This window comes from Neophocaena asiaeorientalis, unplaced genomic scaffold, assembly GCF_003031525.2.
Source record: "Neophocaena asiaeorientalis asiaeorientalis breed wild unplaced genomic scaffold, Neophocaena_asiaeorientalis_V1.1 scaffold500, whole genome shotgun sequence".
Classification (NCBI taxonomy): Eukaryota; Metazoa; Chordata; class Mammalia; order Artiodactyla; family Phocoenidae; genus Neophocaena; species Neophocaena asiaeorientalis.
The window spans coordinates 645408-665579 of NW_020171810.1; the positions used below are offsets into that span (position 1 = coordinate 645408).

Genomic DNA, 20172 nt, shown 5'->3' on the forward strand with positions numbered 1-20172 from the left:
ATATTTTAAATGAATTTTTAATTTAGTATTTAGCATTAAAGTTTAAATTCCTGCCCAGAATTTCAAACATGGAAATACACTCTAACAGAAAATAGGGTTTTTAGGGTTTTTTAAAAATAAAATAGAAAAAAAGAAGCATTTAAAATGTGAAACACACCCATTTCCTTCCTTCTTACTCTTTCTAAGAAATTCTCAATTATATTCAGTTGAATCCATATTTTAAATAGGAATCCTGAGACACAATCACAAAGCAACTTTTTGTCTTCCACATCTTTTAAATTTTATTCAAGATCCAGTTTTTCTTTTTCTAGATGAAAATTTAAGCAGGTTACACAACTTTTCTGATCATTCTTAGGTTAAAAGTAAAGCAAAGCAAGAAGATCTCAATTTATACACAGAAATATATGTGTAGTTCTCAGAATGCCAGTGACCCACCCTCTAGTCCAGAGGTCTGCCTCCAGCTTCTTTCTCCTGGAAGGCTCATTAGACAGCCCTCTGGGACAGAATCTAAGGGAACCCACATGTGATCCACTCAGATGCCCTTTGCCCTGATATATTCAGGGAAAGTAGCCCCTTTTCCTGGGTGGGAATGGAATGGAACTTACAGCACACCACAGCTCTCCACAAAATCTGTTTCCAGACATTCATGCCTGACCCATTTATTCTCTGTATAGTCCTAAAAGTTATATAGCCAGTTTTCATCTGTCTTTGTACAAATCCTTCAGGGTAGTTGATCTTAAAACTTGCTTTGAATGGGCATCATCAGAAAATCTACAAACAACGAATGCTGGAGAGGGAGTGGAGAAAAGGGAACCCTCTTGCACTGTTGGTGGGAATGTAAATTGATACAGCCACTATGGTGAACAGTATGGACATTCCTTAAAAAACTAAAGATAGAATTCCCATATGACCCAGCAATCCCACTACTGGGCATATACCCAGAGAAAACCATAATTCAAAAAGTCACATGCACCCCAATGTTCATTGCAGCACTGTTTACAATAGCCAGGTCATGGAAGCAACCTAAATGCCCATCGGCAGACGAATTGTTAAAGAAGTTGTGGTACATATATACAATGTAATATTACTCAGCCATAAAAAGGAACGAAACTGGGTCATTTGTAGAGACACGGATGGACCTAGAGACTGTCATACAGAGTGAAGTAAGTCAGAAATAGAAAAACAAATATTGCATATTAACGCATATATGTGGAATCTAGAAAAATGGTACAGATGAACTGGTTTGCAAGGCAGAAATAGAGACATAGATGTAGAGAACAAATGTATGGACACCAAGGGGAGAAAGCTGGAGATGGTGGTGATAGTGGTGGGGTGAATTGGGAGATTGGGATTGACATATATGCACAAATATGTATAAAATAGATAACTAATAAAAAATAGCTTTTAAAAAAACTTGCTTTGATATCCCATATCTTATATCTGACATTTTAAGGTGTTGGTTGACTTTCAAAATTGTCTTTCATAGAGAATTCTGATAGCTAAAGAGCAAAGTAGACTTTTTATATTAAGTTCTGTATACATGAGACAGAGTAGAGCAGATATATTTACAAATAAATTGAGTTTTTATTGCTCAGTGTTGGTTCTGTTGGTAAAGAAGTATCTCTTCGCCTTAATCATACTACAAGTAATCCTATCATTTGTTTTCAGAGTTATGGTCTGTGGAAGAGTTTGGAATAGTAGAAAATATACTCTATCAGAAGTCAGAAGAAATAGATCCTAATCTTAAGACCTTTGGCAAGTCTATCTCTTTGGACCCTAGTATCTTCGTGTGCAAATTGAATTAGATCAATTAAACAATATATATTTATTGAGTTCTTATTGTGTGCTTACAGTAATGGAATTACTCTGGAGTTAATGTACCTCACAGTATTCCAAGGATGTTATCTTAAATAATCACACTGATGAAAGTATGATTACAAGTTTGAATAGTGTTCAGAATAACAGGAACACTGCTTTATGAGACCCTGACCTAGGCTGAGGGGTCAGGAAATGCTTATCTGTGAGAAGGTAGCACTTGAGCTAATATGAAGAATGAGTAGGAGGTAATATATTAAGTAAGAGATTGGGTGTGGAACAGAGAAGGTCAGAGGAAAGACAGAGGACAGAGCAAAGGCTGTGATGGAAGTAGTCAAGAGAAATTTTATTAGTAAAATGGATCAGATTTGATCGTGGACTGGGTTTGGGAGATGATGAGAGAGTAGAAGGAATCAAGAAAGATTTCTAAATTTCTGACTTGTCCAACTTGATGGCTAGTTGAGCCATTTGCTAGCACAGGGAACTCTAAAAAGGAGCCAGATATACAGGGGATGCAGGCATGGTGGGGAAGATCAAGAGTCTGATCTTGGATGAGTTGACTTGAGGTATCTTTGAGATTTCTGTGTGGAGATGTCTAGGAGGCAATTGTATATAAGAGGAGAGGTTTGGGTTAGTTAAATTTGGAAGCCATTGGCTTGAATATGAGAAATGAACCCATGATAGTGAATGAGAGTCTGCAGGGAGAGAGTTTAGAATAAGAAAAGGCAGCCTGGGGCTTCCCTGGTGGCGCAGTGGTTGAGAGCCTGCCGATGCAGGGGACACGGGTTCGTGACCCGGTCCGGGAGGATCCCACATGCCGCGGAGCGGCTGGGCCCGTGAGCCATGGCCGCTGAGCCTGTGCGTCCGGAGCCTGTGCTCCGCAACGGGAGAGGCCACAACAGTGAGAGGTCCGCGTACCGCAAAAGAAAAATAAAAGAAAGAAAAGGCAGCCGATTGAGGAATGCCAACATTTAATAGCTGGGTAGAGAAGGGAGAAACAGCAGAAGAGATTGAGAAGTATCCAGAGATATAGAAGGAAAACCAGAAGTAAATTACATCACTGAAGCTAAGGGAAAGCTGTGTTTCAAGAAGGAGAGGGGAATGGTCATCACTGCTAGATGCTACTGAGAGTCCAAGAATGAATTCAAGAGTCATGGAGCCATCAGAAGGTCTCTGGGAAACCTAGGGAGAACTATGTTAAGAAGTAATGGTGGCAGGAGTGGATTGAAGACTAAATGTAGAAGAGTCTGGAGAGAGAGCAGTCCCTGGAGGGAACTGTGGGGTGGAGGGTGGGAGGAATTTTGTTCTAAGTGGAAATACTTGAGTATGTTTAAATGCTGTCAGGAAGTCTCCAGTGCAGAGCAAGAGGCTGAGGCTACAAGAGAGGGGACAGTCTATGATAAGGTTACTGAGGAGGCCAAGAGGATGAAATACAAATTATGCTCACCTGAGAGGCTGGCCTTAGATGAACTTCTCTAATCTAAGGGGAGAGAGGAAGAAGAGGGTAAGGCAGATCAAAGCTGACTTGGAAGCAGGAAGTTGAGGGAGTTTTTATCTGATGGCTTTATGTAAAAGTCCATACTAACTTAAAATTTGGTGATTGTATAATATAGTAGTGATGATAAAAACAAACATTTATGGACTGATTTCTGTGTGTTATGTGTGGTCTTTAAGTATATGTTCTCTGTAGATAAACTGTCTGGATTTGAATCCAGAGCTTACCATTTCCTTGAGCTGTGTGACCTATAGCTGGTTTTTAGTCTCTCTGGGCCTAAATTTCTTATGGATAAGAAATTATATATGAGGTATAATATACTTTGTAGTATTAAATGAGTTTGTGTGTGTATACGTGTATGTACATGTATATGTTTACATATAGTGCTTCGTGTGGACTCGCTATGTGGTCAGTGTGCCCTAAATGTCAGCAAGCAATCGTGGTGTGGTGATGGTCACTGTCAGCCGTCAGCATCTGGTATTGCCCTCATCATACCCTTCTAACGATGTGATGATAGTGTTAGCCCTATTTTACAGGTGAGGCAATGGAATCAGAGAATAAGTGAGGCCACACAGTTAAGGAGATGAAAGAGCCAGATTTCAAACTAGACCTATCCAGCTTCAAACCCATACTTTTACAAGTTCTGAAAGCAGCTTATCTAGAGTATTTATTCTGCACCTATCTCAATGCTTGAGATTTCAGGGTTAACCTTATGTAAAAATGTGAGATAAATCAGTCTTTCCCAGCTTCTGCCACCCTGGGGGCCCGCCCTCTGCCAGCAGATCTGCTCTGTTTCCCTCAGCTCCCACCCCGATCCTGTGAATCTACTCTTCCTTTACTGGAATCCTATCGTATTTTGGTAGTTTTCCCATCTACATCTTTATCTTTCATTCATAGTCTATATTGCCCTTTTTTTCTTTTTAAAATTTGTATCAAAGATTGTGTGAGTTCAGCTTAAAATTAGTAAATTGAGGGTGGGGGGCATATGTTATCCTGTATAGTTTAAGGGGTGGCGTATTCCCTATACTTCTTCCTTGGAGTATTATCTGAAGAATGAAGTGATGGAGGTTTTTTGTTTGGTTTCCACACTTACTTTTAAAAATCTCCATTGCATTTATCATAATGATCATAACATATATCCTCCGTTAACCCACTTCTACCCATGAGGTGACTTGTTCCTGCCATTGCCTGTTCCATGCTCAAGTAACCTCCACTTTCTGCCTCTTAGCACCTGAGGTTCATTCAACTTTCCTTTTTAAAACTTAGAGACTTTCCCTAATGTTATTTAACTTAGAGATTTTTCCTGATGTTATCAAGTGCTTTATATTCTACCACAGATGGCTCATTTTATGAAACATTTTATCCTGTAAAGTTAACTCCTAAGAGCGTCATTGGACTATATGTGAAGAACACAAAGTTTTATGGAAGGAAGGTGTTATGTATGTTTATTTTTTAAACAAATTGTAATCATAACAGTATGTTATTGTGTTACTTTTTTGGGCGAACTGAGGTAATATCACTTCAAAATAAAACAGTTTGAGTTACTGCCATGGACAGTGTATTTTTCATAGTTAGAATAGCTTCTTTATTGGATCCCTCTGACCTATTTTAATCTCCTGTTATTCCCATATTGTACTATAGTCCCAGGGGGCAGGCATTCTTTTCAGAAAAGATTACAGTTGATTTTGACTTGTCAGGAGTTAGCTCTGGTAAGTTACTGTTTTCTTTTTTTTGAATTTTAATAGCAATACTGAGGTATAATTTACATTCCAAAGAACTCATCCATTTAAAGTATAAAATTCAGGCTTCCCTGGTGGCGCAGTGGTTAAGAATCCGCCTGTCAATGCAGGGGACACGGGTTTGAGCCCTGGTCTGGGAAGATCCCACATGCCATGGAGCAGCTAAGCTCGTGTGCCACAACTACTGAGCCTGTGTTCTCGAGCCTGCGAGCCACAACTACTGAAGCCCACGCTCCCTAGAGCCCGTGCTCCGCAACAAGAGAAGCCACTGCAATGAGAAGTCTGCACACCGCAACGAAGAGTAGCCCCTGCTCGCCGCAACAAGAGAAAAGCCCACGTGCAGCAACGGACACCCAACACAGCCAAAAATAAATAAATTTATTTATAAAAAATATAGAATTCAATTATTTTTAGTAAATTTATACAACTATCAAAGCAATACAGTTTTAGAAGTTTTCCATTGCCCTAGAAAGTTTCATTGAACCTATTTGCATCAATCCCTTTTCCCTTCTCTCTTACCCCATGCAGCCACTGATTTGCTTCCTGTCTCTATAGATTTGCCTTTTCTGGATGTTTCATATAAATGGAATAATACAGTATGTAGACTTTTGAATCTGCCTTCTTTCACTTTAGCAAAATGTTTTTGAGAGGCTCATCTATGTTGTAATATGTATCAGTAGCTTGTTGCTTTTTATTTCTGAATAGTATTTCATTGCATGGATGTACCACATTTTGTTTATCCATTCATCAGCTGATGGATATTTGTATTATTTCCATTTGGAGGTATGATATCAATAATGCTGTTATAAGCATTCATGGTCTTTGTGTGGGCATATATTTTCATTTTACTTGGGTAGATTCCTAGGAATGGAATTTCTGGGTTATATGGTACGTTTGTTCCACGTCTGTGTTAAACTTTTTAAGAAACTGAAGCTGTTTTCCGAAGTGACTGTACAGTTTTACATTTCCACCAGCAGTGAATGAGGAGGATTCCAGTTTCTCTACATCTTTGTTCAGCACGTGGTTTTGTCTTGATTATAACCGTTCCACTGGATGTGTGATGATACCTTATTGTGGTTTTAATATGCAGTTTCATAGTGAATAATAATGTTGAGCAGCTTTCCATGTGCTTGTTATTAACCTTTGTTGAAATACATACTCAGATGTTTTGCCCATTTAATATTAGGTTGTTTGTCTTTTTATTACTGAGCTGTAATCATTCTTTATATATTCTGTATACAAGTCCTTTATCAGATATGTAAATTAAAAATATTTTTTCCCAGTCTATACCTTGGCTTTTTATTTTTTTAATTAAGTCTTTTGAATCACAGAAGTTTTTAAAAATTTTAATCAAGTCCAGTTTCTTAATTGTTTTCTTTTACGGTTTATGGTCCTGGTGACATAGCTAAGACCACTTTGACTAATCCAAGGCCGCAAAGGTTTTCTTCTATGTTTATTTCTAGAAGTTTAATAGTTTTAGCTCTTACATTTAGGTCTATGATACATTTTGAGTCGATTTTTGTATATGCTTTGAGGTAAGGGTCTGAGTTGAATTTTTTGCATATTAATATTGAATTGTTCCAGAATCATTTTTTGAAAAAACTATTTTTCCCTCATTTAATTGTCTTGTACCTTTGTTGAAAAGCATCTGATCATAAATAAATAAGGTTTCTTTCAGAACGATCAAGCCTGTGCCATTTGTCTGATGCTCTGTCCTTACGCTAGTATTACACTGTCTTGATTGCTATAGCTAATTTATAGCAAATTTTGAAATCAGATAGTGTAACGTCTCCAAATTTGTTCCTGTTTTTCAATATTCTTTTGGCTATTCTAGTTCTTTGCCTTGTCATGTGTTTTAGAATTAGGTTGTCAGTATCTGCAAAAAACATGCTACGATTTTGATTGGCATTGCTCTCCATCGTAGATCTATTTGGAGAGGATTGGCATCTTAACAGTGTTGATTCTTCCAACCCATGAACATTGCATATCCATTTATTTAGTCTTATTTGATTTCTTTCATCAGCATTTTATAGTTTTCAGTATATACATCCTGAGCATATTTTGTTGGATTTATATATAAGCATTTAATTTTACAGTGTGCTATTGTGTAATGATTCTTTAAAATACTTTCAGTTTATTTCTTATCCCTCATCACCGTTAAAGCTTTGCTTAGACCCTGTCAGTTGAATTCTCCCAATCTGTATTTGAATCTGGCAAATATCAGATACCGTCTTACAAAATAGAATGTGTCTTCTAATATTTTTCCTTTATAGTTTCTAAGAGGTAAAAGGTTGAAAATTTTTTATTATTTTGACTCAGTGAGTGGTCAGTAGATGTTTAGTAAGACTGTTATATCAGTCTGTTTACATAACTGATAATATAAAACACACAGACCTTTTATGAAGAGATGTGGTCTATCACATAACCTCTTTGTTCCTCCTTCTGTAGGTGTTGCAGCTTCCCTGGAAGTCTCCGAGAGCCCTGGGAGTGTCCAAGTGGCCCGGGGTCAGACAGCAGTCCTGCCCTGTACTTTCACTACCAGCGCTGCCCTCATTAACCTCAATGTCATTTGGATGGTCATTCCTCTCTCCAATGCGAACCAGCCTGAGCAGGTACTTCTGTCCCATCCTGTGCTACCTCTGAAATTTTAATCTTTTCACAAGAGGTGGGTAGGAAAGCATCTTGAGTACATATTTGATTTCTAGAATAAGGTGATACTTCCACTGAACCTAAGCTGTTTTAAATCCTACTCCTGCATTATTAGTCAACTATCAGAAGAAGCTATCCTCTTTGTAAAAGATTTTTTTTTTTTAAATTAAGAGATGTCAAGGGGATCCTTCCGAGGATTTTATGTAGGAACCTGGAATTTCATCAAAACACATTGCTGACAGGAAATACTAAGACAGAAAAAGCAAAGTATATTTTGACAGGGAGGGACTAGTACTAACATAGGTGGATGAGAGACTACTTTTTAAAGATAGTGATAGGGCTTCCCTGGTGGCGCAGTGGTTAAGAATCTGCCTGCCAGGGTTCAAGCCCTGGTCTGGGAAGATCCCACCTGCCACGGAGGCGCTAAGCCCGTGCGCCACAACTACTGAGCCTACGTGCCACAACTACTGAAGCCCACGTGCCACAACTACTGAAGCCCATGTGCCTAGAGCCCATGCTCTGCAACAAGAGAAGCCACCACATTGAGAAGCCCATGTACCACAACTACTGAGCCTGCACTCTAGAGCCCACGAGCCACAACTACTGAAGCCTGTGCGCCTAGAGCCCATGCTCCGCAACAAGAGAAGCCACCGCAATGAGAAGCCCGTGCACCACAACAAAGAGTAGCCCCCGTTCGCCACAACTAGAGAAAACCCACGCACAGCAATGAAGACCCAATGCAGCCAAAAATAAAAATTAATTAATTAAAAATAAATAAATATAGTGATAATATTAACATTAGGTAGTAGTACTTGATCTTTTTGGTTAATTGCACAAGTATTTTAAAATAAACAAAGCCAGGCATGCTAGATCTCTTCCAAGATTCTCAAATAAATTAGGGTACATGAAAATAGAAGCTACTATCTAATGAGGTGTATCAGTTATAGGTAAAAGATTCCGTAATATGCGATACCCACTGCAGAAAATAATCCTCGGAAAATTAGTGAATTGTGAACATGACTATACCTTCATTCCCAAAATTAACTTATTTCTGTTATGAAGCTTTTCGGCTTCAGTAAGCTTTTCACTACCTAAAAATATTTGAGAAGCTAAGTTTTCTGATAGGAAATTTAAATTGATATATTTAATAGTAACCTCTTCTATTTCCTTAATCCATGGAACTTTAATAATTAGACTGAGCCTTTGAGATCATTTTGTTCAGCTTCATCATTTTAAGAGTCAGTGATAGAGGCAAGAAAAGACTTGACCACAATCTGCCAGACATTTAAGGTAGAGCTAAGATAAAACCAGGTACCTCACTCTCAGCCCAAAGGGCTTTTTGCAGTACCACTCTGAGTCCTCTCCCATGAAGAGTTAACTTTGGTAAGGAAATTGACATAGGTAAGCAATCATGGACTCATAACCCTTCTTCCCTTTCACGGCGTTCACTTATATTCAGTCTATAACTGTGAGCTATCATTTTGTGACCTAGTAAGCATGAGAATGGCAGTGTTAATTTTTTTTAAACATTTTTTCTGGAATTAATTTTTGCACTGGTAAAAGTATCTATGAACTAATAGTAAGGTATCATAAAATGCACTTTCTCTAGTCTGTTGAGTTAGGTAAGGATACAATGTTATTCCAGTTTGGTATGTAAGAATTTAGAATCCCTGATATCTACAGATATCAGGGGTGGGATAGGGAGGGTGGGAGGGAGGGGATATGGGGATATATGTACACATATAGCTGATTCACTTTGTTATGCAGCAGAAACTAACAGAACGTTGTAAAGCAATTATACCCAATAGAGATGTTAATAAAATAAAAGAAAAGAAAAAGAAAAAAGAAAGCCCAACAAATAATTAAAAAAAAAAGTTGGGGGGGCTTCCCTGGTGGCGCAGTGGTTGAGAGTCTGCCTGCCGATGCAGGGGACACAGGTTCATGTCCCAGTCCAGGAAGATCCAATTAGAAATATAATTTTCCAATGTTTGGTATAGTCTGCTGTTTACTAGATAGTTATTGTTATGTGTCTAGAAGGAGGTGCAGTGGCCAATTTATTTCTTTCGCTTTCCTTTGCAGGTCATTCTGTATCAAAGTGGACAGATGTTTGATGGTGCCCCCCGGTTCCATGGTAGGGTAGGATTTACAGGCACCATGCCAGCCACCAATGTCTCTATCTTCATTAACAACACCCAGCTATCAGATACAGGCACCTACCAGTGTTTGGTTAACAACCTTCCAGATAGAGGGGGCAGGAATATTGGGGTCACCGGTCTCACAGTTTTAGGTGAGTGACAGGAAAATGTTGCAGCTACCTTGGCTTTACTTACGAATTTACTCTCAAGCATATTTACTTCTGCCAGTTTTTCTGTACTCTCTTTCTGCTTGTGTCGTTTTCCTGTCCTCTCTCCTTTCAGCTCCATCTGGACTCTGCTTCTGCATGCTTCTTCCACGTAGTCTCCCCACCCATTACTCCATTTCAGGTGGCTCTCGAAAGCTTACTTGTTAAATGACTTTTCCTCAAGGTGGAGAAAGGTGGTATAAAATACCATCAAAAGTGGCCTCTCACTTTTCCTAAGCTTTTATAGGATAGGACTTATTGCTGAGAGCAAATTAAATCAAGAACAATTGATTATAAGCAGGGAGCAGGGTTTTAGCACACGTGAGAATAAATTTACTACTACTTCACATCTATGTAATGCTGAGTAGGCCCCCGACAGTTCTAAGCTTTCGCCTCTTGTCCTGGAAGAATTTTAATAATACTTCCTTTTACTCTCAAAAGTATCCTTGTTTGAACAAGAAATTATATGATCAGTTTGGTCTTAATACCGAGATCAAATAGATTTAGAGTCTTTCCCAAGGTTTTATAGACCATGAACAACAATAAAGTTTAGCTTAAAATTTAGGTCTCTGTAACTCAAACCAGTATTCTTTCTGTTGTACCATACAGATAGACTATCTCATGCTAAATTAAATTCATTCTGAGCACGTTTTATTTCTCACTTGCGCTGCTTCTGAAATGAAGCACTGCCTCCTAAATGGGTACTTGTGGTAGAAGTGGCTAAATTCAGTTCATCTGGGGAGGATGAGAAGTGCTTAGAGAAGCCTTATGCTCTGGACTGTCCTCCATCCTACTGAAGTCTCAGAATCGACTCCAGGATTCCTTGGTACATTCTCCCCCTTTTCCCTTCCACTGTTGAGTCCCTTGAAGATACCAGTGTTGGGGGTTCTTGCCATTTTCCTTCTTTGGGCAAGAAAAGACTTGTTCTCCCAGTCTTCAAACAGAATAAGAAAACCAAGGACAAGTGAGAGATTTCTGTCCTAGAACTATTGTTCATTCAAGTATATTAAAATTATATAGACTTTAAAGCACTCTGAGTACTGAATAAAGAGTACTGTTGGAATTTAACATTATTTTGATGCTTACACCTATAGTTTAGGTAGTGAGCTTCCCACATGATCCACATTTTTTTTTTCATTTTTTAAAGGAAGAAAAAAAACCCTGTAATTTACCTTATAGTTAGTACTACCTTCAAATAATTATTTTGGCTTTCCCCTCATAGCCTCATGGTGGCAATGTTTAAAGCAGTAAATTGAGATTGGTTTATCCCATCACAGGAGTTAAGATTCCTTGAGATTTTTCAGCCTTTCTACCTAACCCTTTCATTGTTCTCTCTTCCCCCACCCATTTTCTTTCTTTCCTCTTTGTAATGCATTCATTTTCCACTCATTCATTCATTTTTGCAAGGTTGAACACATTTATTAAAAAGTCATTAGCATTACAAGTGCATCATCACTTGTATTTAAACTCTACTATATGCATTATCAAATATGAGAATCCAAGCCATGGGCTTAGTTTATATTTTTATTTGCTTGCTTTTTCATTATAAACTATCACCTTCTTCCTTTAATGTTCTTTTGTTTTTTGTAATTTTTTGTTTCACATCCTTTGTGTCCTTATCTGTATTAATGATTATAAAATGTCCATTGCATTACTATCAAGTACTAGATATACTTGAACCTTGCTCTGACTCCTCCCACCATAAAACAGAAGTTGGTATAATGTTGGTGTGTCTGGTTTTGTTTGTAAAGTAACAAAGAACTATGGTAAGGTGGTCTTAGCCGAGAGTAGCTGGCAGGGTAAGTGGATGCTGTTCCTTGAGATATCTTCTTTACAAGGGGGCTCTTTCATCAATTAAAAAATTTTAATTGTGGTAAAATATAACAAAATTTACCATTTTAGCCAATTTTTAAGTGAACAATTTAGTATATTCACATTGTTGTGCAACCAATCTCCGGAACTTTCTTCAGCTTACAAAAATAAAATTCTGCTCATTAAATGACATTTCTCCCTCCGCTCAGCAGCTGGAAACCACTGTTCTATTTTCTTTTTCTATGAATTTGAGTACCCTAGGTGCTGCATATAAGTGGAATCATACATTATTTGTCTTCTTATAACTGAATTATTTCACTTAGCATGTTCTCAAGGTTCATCCATGTTGTAGCATGTGTCAGAATTTCCTTACTTTCAAGGTTAAATAATATTCCATTGTACGTATACACTATATTTTGTTTATCCTTCCATCCCTCTATGGACACTTGGGTTGTTTCCACCTTTCAGCTATTGTGAATAATGCTGCTCTGAACATGTGTGTATTCAGTAATGCTTTTAAAAGCAATATGTTGACATGAAGGATCTTAAGAATTCTTCGAATACTTCTTTGGAGGAAGAAGAGTGAAACTAAAGCCATAAGGTATCTTAAAAATATAATCTGAGGGTGTTGCCCCTTACACATATTTGCTCCCTGCCAGCTGAAGTTGTAGGCCCTGCACCTATGGCCAAACCTGTGCATCGTACATACCACTCACTGGCTTTGCTCATGAGGTAGTCTTCTGATATGTGTCCCCAAAACAGTGTTACCTGAGGTTCTAGTGCTGAATGTTGATGTCTCCTCTGTCATCATTTGACTCATGGTAAATGTATTCTTTATTGCTTACCCTTCCTATTATAGTTCCTCCTTCTGCCCCACACTGCCAAATCCAAGGACCCCAGGATATTGGCAGCGATGTCATCCTGCTCTGTAGCTCAGAGGAAGGCACTCCTCGACCAACTTACCTTTGGGAGAAGCTAGACAGTAGCCTCCAGCTACCCCCAACAGCCACTCAGGGTATGTATGGTGTTGCTTCACCCATTTAATTCATTATCATGGAAGATTCTGACTCGCAGACTCACAAAGTAATTGACTTTGATAGAGTTTGAAAAATAACACACTCTATTTGTAACTGCTGAAAAAGCTATCTGGATCGTTTTGTGTTTTCAGCTTTAAAGAGAATAAAAATATCTCCTTTCATCTTCACAATGCTGCCTTTATGAAATATATCTTATCCAGTGGTAACTATATATGGAAATTCTGTCTCTTTGTAGTGAAGACTTAAAATAGCTAATTGGTGGTTTCCTTGAATTGTTAACTGTAAGACAATCCTTGAAGTTTATAACTGAGAATCTACTTCCTACTTAAGAAAAAACTGCCTAATTTAGTATGAGAAACATCAGCATGGTCATGAGAGGGTTAATCATCCTGTTTTCAGCCTCAAGTCTAATTAGAGGAGGAAGATGGGAAAGAGAACAGGAAAAGGCCTCAGATCATGGGAGATCTAGGAGTTGATCACACCAGACAAGTAAAGATGGAGGAGGCATGAGTATCACCGATGGTTTTCTGCATGTAAATCCAGCTGCTTAAATTTGATATTAAAGGAAACACCCTTGAAAAATTGAGGAAAATTTATGAAATGAGGGAAATTACAGAATCATATATGTAATTTCTATTTCAAGAGAATAAAATTTAGCAGTCTTGTGTGTTGCATCATCTCTAATACAGAGCATGTCTCTTCTAGCATTCTCAGGGCAGATTTACAAATCTTAACTTAAAGAGTTGGCAGTTAATGGAGAGGTCCCAAACAACCTTAGTTATGCCTGATAAGTTTGAATCATATTTTTGGTATAGACCTCTCATGGAAAGGAAAGTCCTAAGTTGTATGGTGAAGTTAGACATTAAAGAACCAGGATCACCAGCCTCTTTAGAGCTTTTAAGTTTCCTTTAAGAATCCCCACAGAAATTATTAATAGACCTTCCCATCACTTTTTAGTTAACTTAGCCCAGTATTATTTTAAAAAACTTCTTTTCAACATAATAACTTTTGGGTTACTCTAATAATGATTACTGCAATGCTGTTGTTGCCTACTGATTGTTCATTGCTAGATGTTTTAGCCATACTGTGGGCTAAATAGCTTTTTTTTTTTTTTGGTGGACTAATCTGTTAATATTACCATTGTAAGTGGCATGTTTAAATTAGCTCTTGTCTTGAAATCCTGAAAACTATATTCAAGTTCTAGATTTTCCAGTAACTATTTCTGTGACAGTTCACCTCTTTGTTGCCTTTTTGTAAAATAAGGCTATTTAACAATATCATCTCTAAGGTCCTCTGTATTAGCATTAAGATTCTATGATTTTAAAAAAAAGATGGTGCCCCAGAGAGAGCCAGGCAGGGAGAGAAAGTCAGAGACGGTGCCCACCAGGCAGCAAATCTAGCTAAGTGCTACATCGGATGCCTGCCTCTCAGGCCGAAGCTCCAGGACAAGCAGACCAGCCTCCCCAACACGAGGTCTGGACGACCAGTGACTGCTTTGCACTGGTCCCTGGAGCAGCATTGCCTTTGAAGATATGTATGTGTTGCTAACAAATGACTGACTCTGGACCTGCACAATGGAAGCCACAGAATGAACAACATACCTGAACAAGTCACACTATCAGTTTTGTTGGAGAGACCTTCAAGATGGCGGAGGAGTAAGAGGTGGAGATCACCTTCCTCCACACAAATACATCAGAAATACAACTACATGTGGAACAACTCCTACAGAATACCTACTGAACGCTGGCAGAAGACCTCAGACTTCCCAAAAGCCGTGTGACTGACAGAGTCCTGGTGCTCTGGCCGGGTGTCAGGCCTGTGCCTCTGAGGTGGGAGAGCCGAGTTCAGGGCCTTGGTCCACCAGAGACCTCCTTCTCCACGTAATATCACACAGCGAAAGCTCTCCCAGCGATCTCCATCTCAATGCTAAGACCCAGCTCCACTCAACAACCAGCAAGCTACAGTTCTGGACACCCTAAGCCAAACGACTAGCATGATAGGAACACAAACCCACCCATTAGCAGAGAGGCTACCTAAAATCATAATAAGTTTATAGACACCCCAAAACACACCACCGGACGTGGTGCCACCCACCAGAAAGACAAGATCCAGCCTCATCCACTAGAACACAGGCACCAGTCCCCTCTACCAGACGATCTCCATCTCAATGCTAAGACCCAGCTCCTCTCAACAACCAGCAAGCTCCAGTGCTGGACACCCCTTGCCAGACAACTAGCAAGACTAGAACACAGCCCCACCCCTTAGCAGAGAGGCTGCCTAAAATCTTATTAAGGTCACAGACACCGCAAAACACACCACTGGACACGGTCCTGCCCATGAGAAAGACATGATCTAGCCTCATCCACCAGAACACAGGCACTAGTTCCCTCCACCAGGAAGCCTACGCAACCCACTGAACCAACTTTAGCCACTGGGGGCAGACACCAAAAACAATGGGAACTACGAACCGGCAGCCTGCGAAAAGAAGACCCCAAACACAGCAAGTTAAACAAAATGAGAAGACACAGAAACACACAGCAGATGAAGGAGCAAGGTATAAACCCACCTGACCAAACAAATGAAGAGGAAATAGGCAGTCACCTGAAAAATAATTCAGAGTAATGATAGTAAAGATGATTCAAACTCTTGGAAATAGAATGGAGAAAATACAGGAAACGTTTAACAAGGACCTAGAAGAACTAAAGAGCAAACAAACAAATCTTAGTAAATTTAAAAAAATTGAAATCGTATCAAGTATCTTTTGTGAACACAATGCTATGAGACTAGATATCAGTTACAGGAAAAAATCTGTAAAAAATACAAACATATGGAGGCCAAACAATACACTACTTAATAACCAAGAGATCACTGAAGAGCTCAAAGAGGAAATCAAGAAATACCTAGAATCAAATGACAAGGGAAACACGATGACCCAAAACCTATGATATGCAGCAAAAGCAGTTCTAAGAGGGAAGTTTATAGCAATACAATCCTACCTTAAGAAACAAGAAACATCTCAAATAAACAACCTAACCTTACACCTAAAGCAATCAGAGAAAGAATGACAAAAAAAACCCCAAAATTAGCAGAAGGAGAGAAATCATAAAGATCAGATCAGAAATAAATGAAAAAGAAATGAAGGAAATGATAGCAATGATCAATAAAATTAAAAGCTTGTTCTTTGAGAAGATAAACAAAATTGATGAACCATAAGCCAGACTCATCAAGAAAAAAATGGAGAAGATTCAAATCAATAGAATTAGAAATGAAAAAGGGGAAGTAACAACTGACACTGCAGAAATACAAGGATCATGAGAGATTACTACAAGCAACTATATGGCAATAAAATGGACAACCTGGAAGAAATGGACAAATTCTTATAAAAGCACATCCATCTGAGACTGAACTAGGAAGAAATAGAAAATATAAACAGACCAATCACAAGCACTGAAATTGAGACTTGGTTAAAAATCTTCCAACAAACAAAAGTCCGGGACCAGACGGCTTCACAGGCGAATTCTGTCTAACATTTATAGAAGAGCTAACACCCATCCTCTCAAACTCTTCCGGAATATAGCAGAAGGAGGAACACTCCCAAACTCATTCTTTGAGGCCACCATCACCCTGATGCCAAAACCAGACAAAGATGTCACAAAGAAAGAAAACTACAGGCCAATATCCCTGATGAACATAGATGTAAAAATCCTGAATGAAGTACTAGCAAACAGAATCCAACAGCACATTAAAAGGATCATGCACCATGATCAAGTGGGGTTTATCCCAGGAACGGAAGGATTCTTCAATATATGAAAATCAATGTGATATACCATATTAACAAATAGAAGGATAAGAACCATATGATCATCTCAATAGGTGCAGGAAAAGCTTTCGACAAAATTCAACACCCATTTATGATAAAAACTCTCCAGAAGGTAGGCATAGAGGGAACTTGCCTCAGCATAATAAAGGCCATATATGACAAACCCACAGCCAACATCATTCTGAATGGTGAAAAGCTGAAAGCATTTCCTCTAAGATCAGGAACAAGACAAGGTTGTCCACTCTCACCACTATTATTCAACATAGTTTTGGAAGTTTTAGCCACAGCAATCAGAGAAGAAAAAGAAATAAAAGGAATCCAAATTGGGAAAGAAGAAGTAAAGCTGTCACTGTTTGCAGATGACATGATACTATACATAGACACTCCTAAAGATGCTACCAGAAAACTACTAAAGCTAATCAACGAATTTGGTAAAGTAGCAGGATACAAAATTAATGCAGAAATCTCTTGCATTCCTATACACTAATGATGAAAAATCTGAAAGAGCAATTAAGGAAACACTCCCATTTAGCATTGCAACAAAAAGAATAAAATACCTAGGAATAAACCTACCTAAGGAGACAAAAGACTTGTGTGCAGAAAACTATGACACTGATGAAAGAAATGAAAGATTATACAAACAAATGGAGAGATACACCACATTCTTGGATTGGAAGAATCCAAGTCATTGTGAAAATGACTGTACTACCCAAAGCAATCTACAGATTCAGTGCAATCCCTATCAAACTACCAATGGCATTTTCCACAGAACTAGAACAAAAAATTTCACAATTTCACAACTGCTGCGGCTGGCAGTTGCGCATCATGAAAGATGAGCCAGAAGAGGCGAAGCTAATTTTGCATGATGCTCTTCATCTTGCCTATTAGAGTGATAACAAGACGGCCATCACTTACATTTATGATTTGATGGCCAGCTTATCATTTTTACGGTGTCAGCTTGAAAATGCGGAAAAACTTTTTAGAGCAACAATGAGTTACTTGCTTGGAGGGGCCATGCAACAGGAAAACAATGCAATAATAGAAATCTCTCTAAAGCTGGCCACTATTTATACTGCTCAGAATAGACAGGAATTGGCTCTTGCTGGCTATAATTCTGCATTTCAGCTCTAGAGGAAAAAATTGAAAAAGAAAACGAATTATCAGAAGACACTTTGTCAGTGTAAGAGAAAGCCAACACCCATCTCCTCTTGGGCATGTGCCTAGATACCTATGCCCGCTACCTTCCGTTCTCCGAGCAGCCATCACAGGCACAAAGGATGTATGAAGAAGCTTTACAGATCTCTGAAGAAATACTAGGAGAAAGACACCCACAGACCATCGTGCTGCTGAGTGACCTGGCTACCACCCTGGATGCACAGGGCTGCTCTGACGAGGCCTGTGTTCACGTACAGAGGGCGTCAGACCTGGCGAGACAGGTGGAGCACCCTGAGCTCCAAGTGCTGCTCAGTAATCTGGCTGCAGCCCCGATGCACAGAGAACGATATGCACAAGTAGAAGAGATCTACTAGGAAGCACTGAAACGAGCAAAGCTGAAAAGAGATGCGGTTTCTGCGCAGCACATCAGGGAAGAGCTGGCTGAGATGTCAAGAAAAAGGCGACCTTTGTTGTAGCCTTACCAAGCTCTAGACCCCTTTTTGTTGTAGGGAACGCCTAGTAACACCTCTTATTCCAGTCCCAGCGGCACCGTAATCATTGACTTAAATCCTTTGTCCTTGATACTCAAGTCCCCTCAACTTAGCCTTGGTGGAGGACAAGCTGTATACACTGTATACACGGCCACTTCTGTTGTGCAAAGAAAACTTTCACCCCCACCTGATATTGCTTCTAAGGACAGGTGTCAGTTGTTGCTTTCCATTGTAACAGATGGTTGGTTAGGTGCTGTCCATGCTGGTCCGAGTATAGCTCTAGATTAAGAGACGCCAGTTTCCCTCTGGGGTAAAGTCTGGTATTTCAGCCAGGCATCTCTCCCATAAGACTTCTGCCCACCGATTTGCTGCCTTCTCTTATTTTATCAATACCTGGCAGACCAGAGCTACCGGTCTCATGGCAAAGGGGGATGACAGTGAGTTATTTTCTCTTATCATCTATCTCCTGAAGCCCAGTGTGGGATTTAATGCATAAAAAAGTAATATCTTGGCCTGCCACCAGCATCCAGCATGAAGTTTTAAAGTGGGATTAGGCACTGGAAAGTATAGTGCCCATTTGATTATAAATAAAAGTGAACTGTATGTTTTTGTATGTATCTGGCTATATACAACTATGATAAAAGGAGGGCAAGGAATGACGACCTCCTTCATCCCTGCCCTCTGAGCATTCACTCCTCTGCATCCAGGCACAGGTGTCCCCAAACCCTCTGACTCCGAGTGGGGCCCTATAGGTGTAGTGTTGAAAGCTTCCCAGTCGCTCTGATTTGTGCTACTGGTGCTGTAGAAGAACCAGTGCCCTGGACCCTAGCTCTGGCTTTTGGAGTTTGGGTCTTAGTATCTTCGTGTGTAGTGAGATTGTCTCTTAGCCCTGGGAGAATGCATTTGGTGGATGACCTTACCTGGATAGGCTGCTGTGTTGAGAGCTTTATCACACTGCCTCAGAGTGTGTAAAGTACACAACACAGGGGGCATCGATGATGTTTTCACCCCAGCAGTTCTGCAGTTCTTCTAGGTACCATGAAGGAACCCTGTTGTTGCTGATATGCCTTTGCGGGGGCTGGGGTGGGCAGGATAAACTGATAGTTTGGGTTCCTGTGTACATACTGGGAGAACCCTTTCATAATAAACTAGACACTCTGCAATTAAATAAATAAATAAATAAGATAAAATTATGTCGCAATAAAAGTTACCAAAAAGTTGTCCTCATATAGTTTACATGTGGATACTAGATATTGAGTAAGTTTAGAACCAGCATCCTGTGGAGGTATACGTTGATTTTATACAGAGGAATAATAAAGTGGATTTAGTATTGTTCTATTGGTATATAAAACTTTGAATTCTAAAATAAGTGGAAACTCTGTTTGATGGATATTATCTGAAGCAAAATATAGCAGTCTGGGCAGTGTTTCATTAGGCCTGTATAGTTGGCCCAGGTCCCATTAAGTGGAAACATAATGCATGAGACAGTTCATCAGCCTCTGCATCAGTGGGTTCTCAACCGGGGACAGTTTCATTTGGCAGTGTCTGGAGACATTTTCAGTTGTCACAGCTGGGAGGAAGGTGCTACTGGCTGCTAGTAGGTAGAGGCCAGGGATGCTGCTGAACATCATATATGCAACAGGTCAGCCCCCACAATAAAGAATTATCTAGCCCCAAATGTCAACAAGTGAATTAAATTAATAGATTTTTCAAACATTAAAACACCCTTGCATTTCTGGAATAAAGTCTATTTGTGATTAGTTTTTAATAAATTGCTAATATGCAGTATGCTAATTTTTTTTTTTTTTTTTTTTTCGG

The 20172-nt window shown here is 39.2% G+C and overlaps 1 protein-coding gene and 1 pseudogene across 2 annotated transcripts in view; both read left to right on the forward strand.

The window, feature by feature from the left end:
* IGSF11 (immunoglobulin superfamily member 11) overlaps positions 1–20172 on the forward strand; it is an 89943-nt gene that overhangs the window by 50145 nt on the left and 19626 nt on the right. Inside the window, exons 2-4 of one of the 2 annotated variants that reach the window (XM_024765356.1) lie at positions 7498–7661; positions 9778–9985; positions 12711–12866. In XM_024765356.1, the coding sequence (XP_024621124.1) occupies positions 7623–7661; positions 9778–9985; positions 12711–12866 (403 nt within the window). In that variant the 5' untranslated portion in view covers positions 7498–7622. Of the gene's footprint in view, positions 1–7497; positions 7662–9777; positions 9986–12710; positions 12867–20172 lie in introns of those variants that run through there. The other variant, XM_024765290.1, reaches the window with a different exon arrangement.
* On the forward strand, positions 17534–18339 carry LOC112413802 (tetratricopeptide repeat protein 19, mitochondrial pseudogene; annotated as a pseudogene).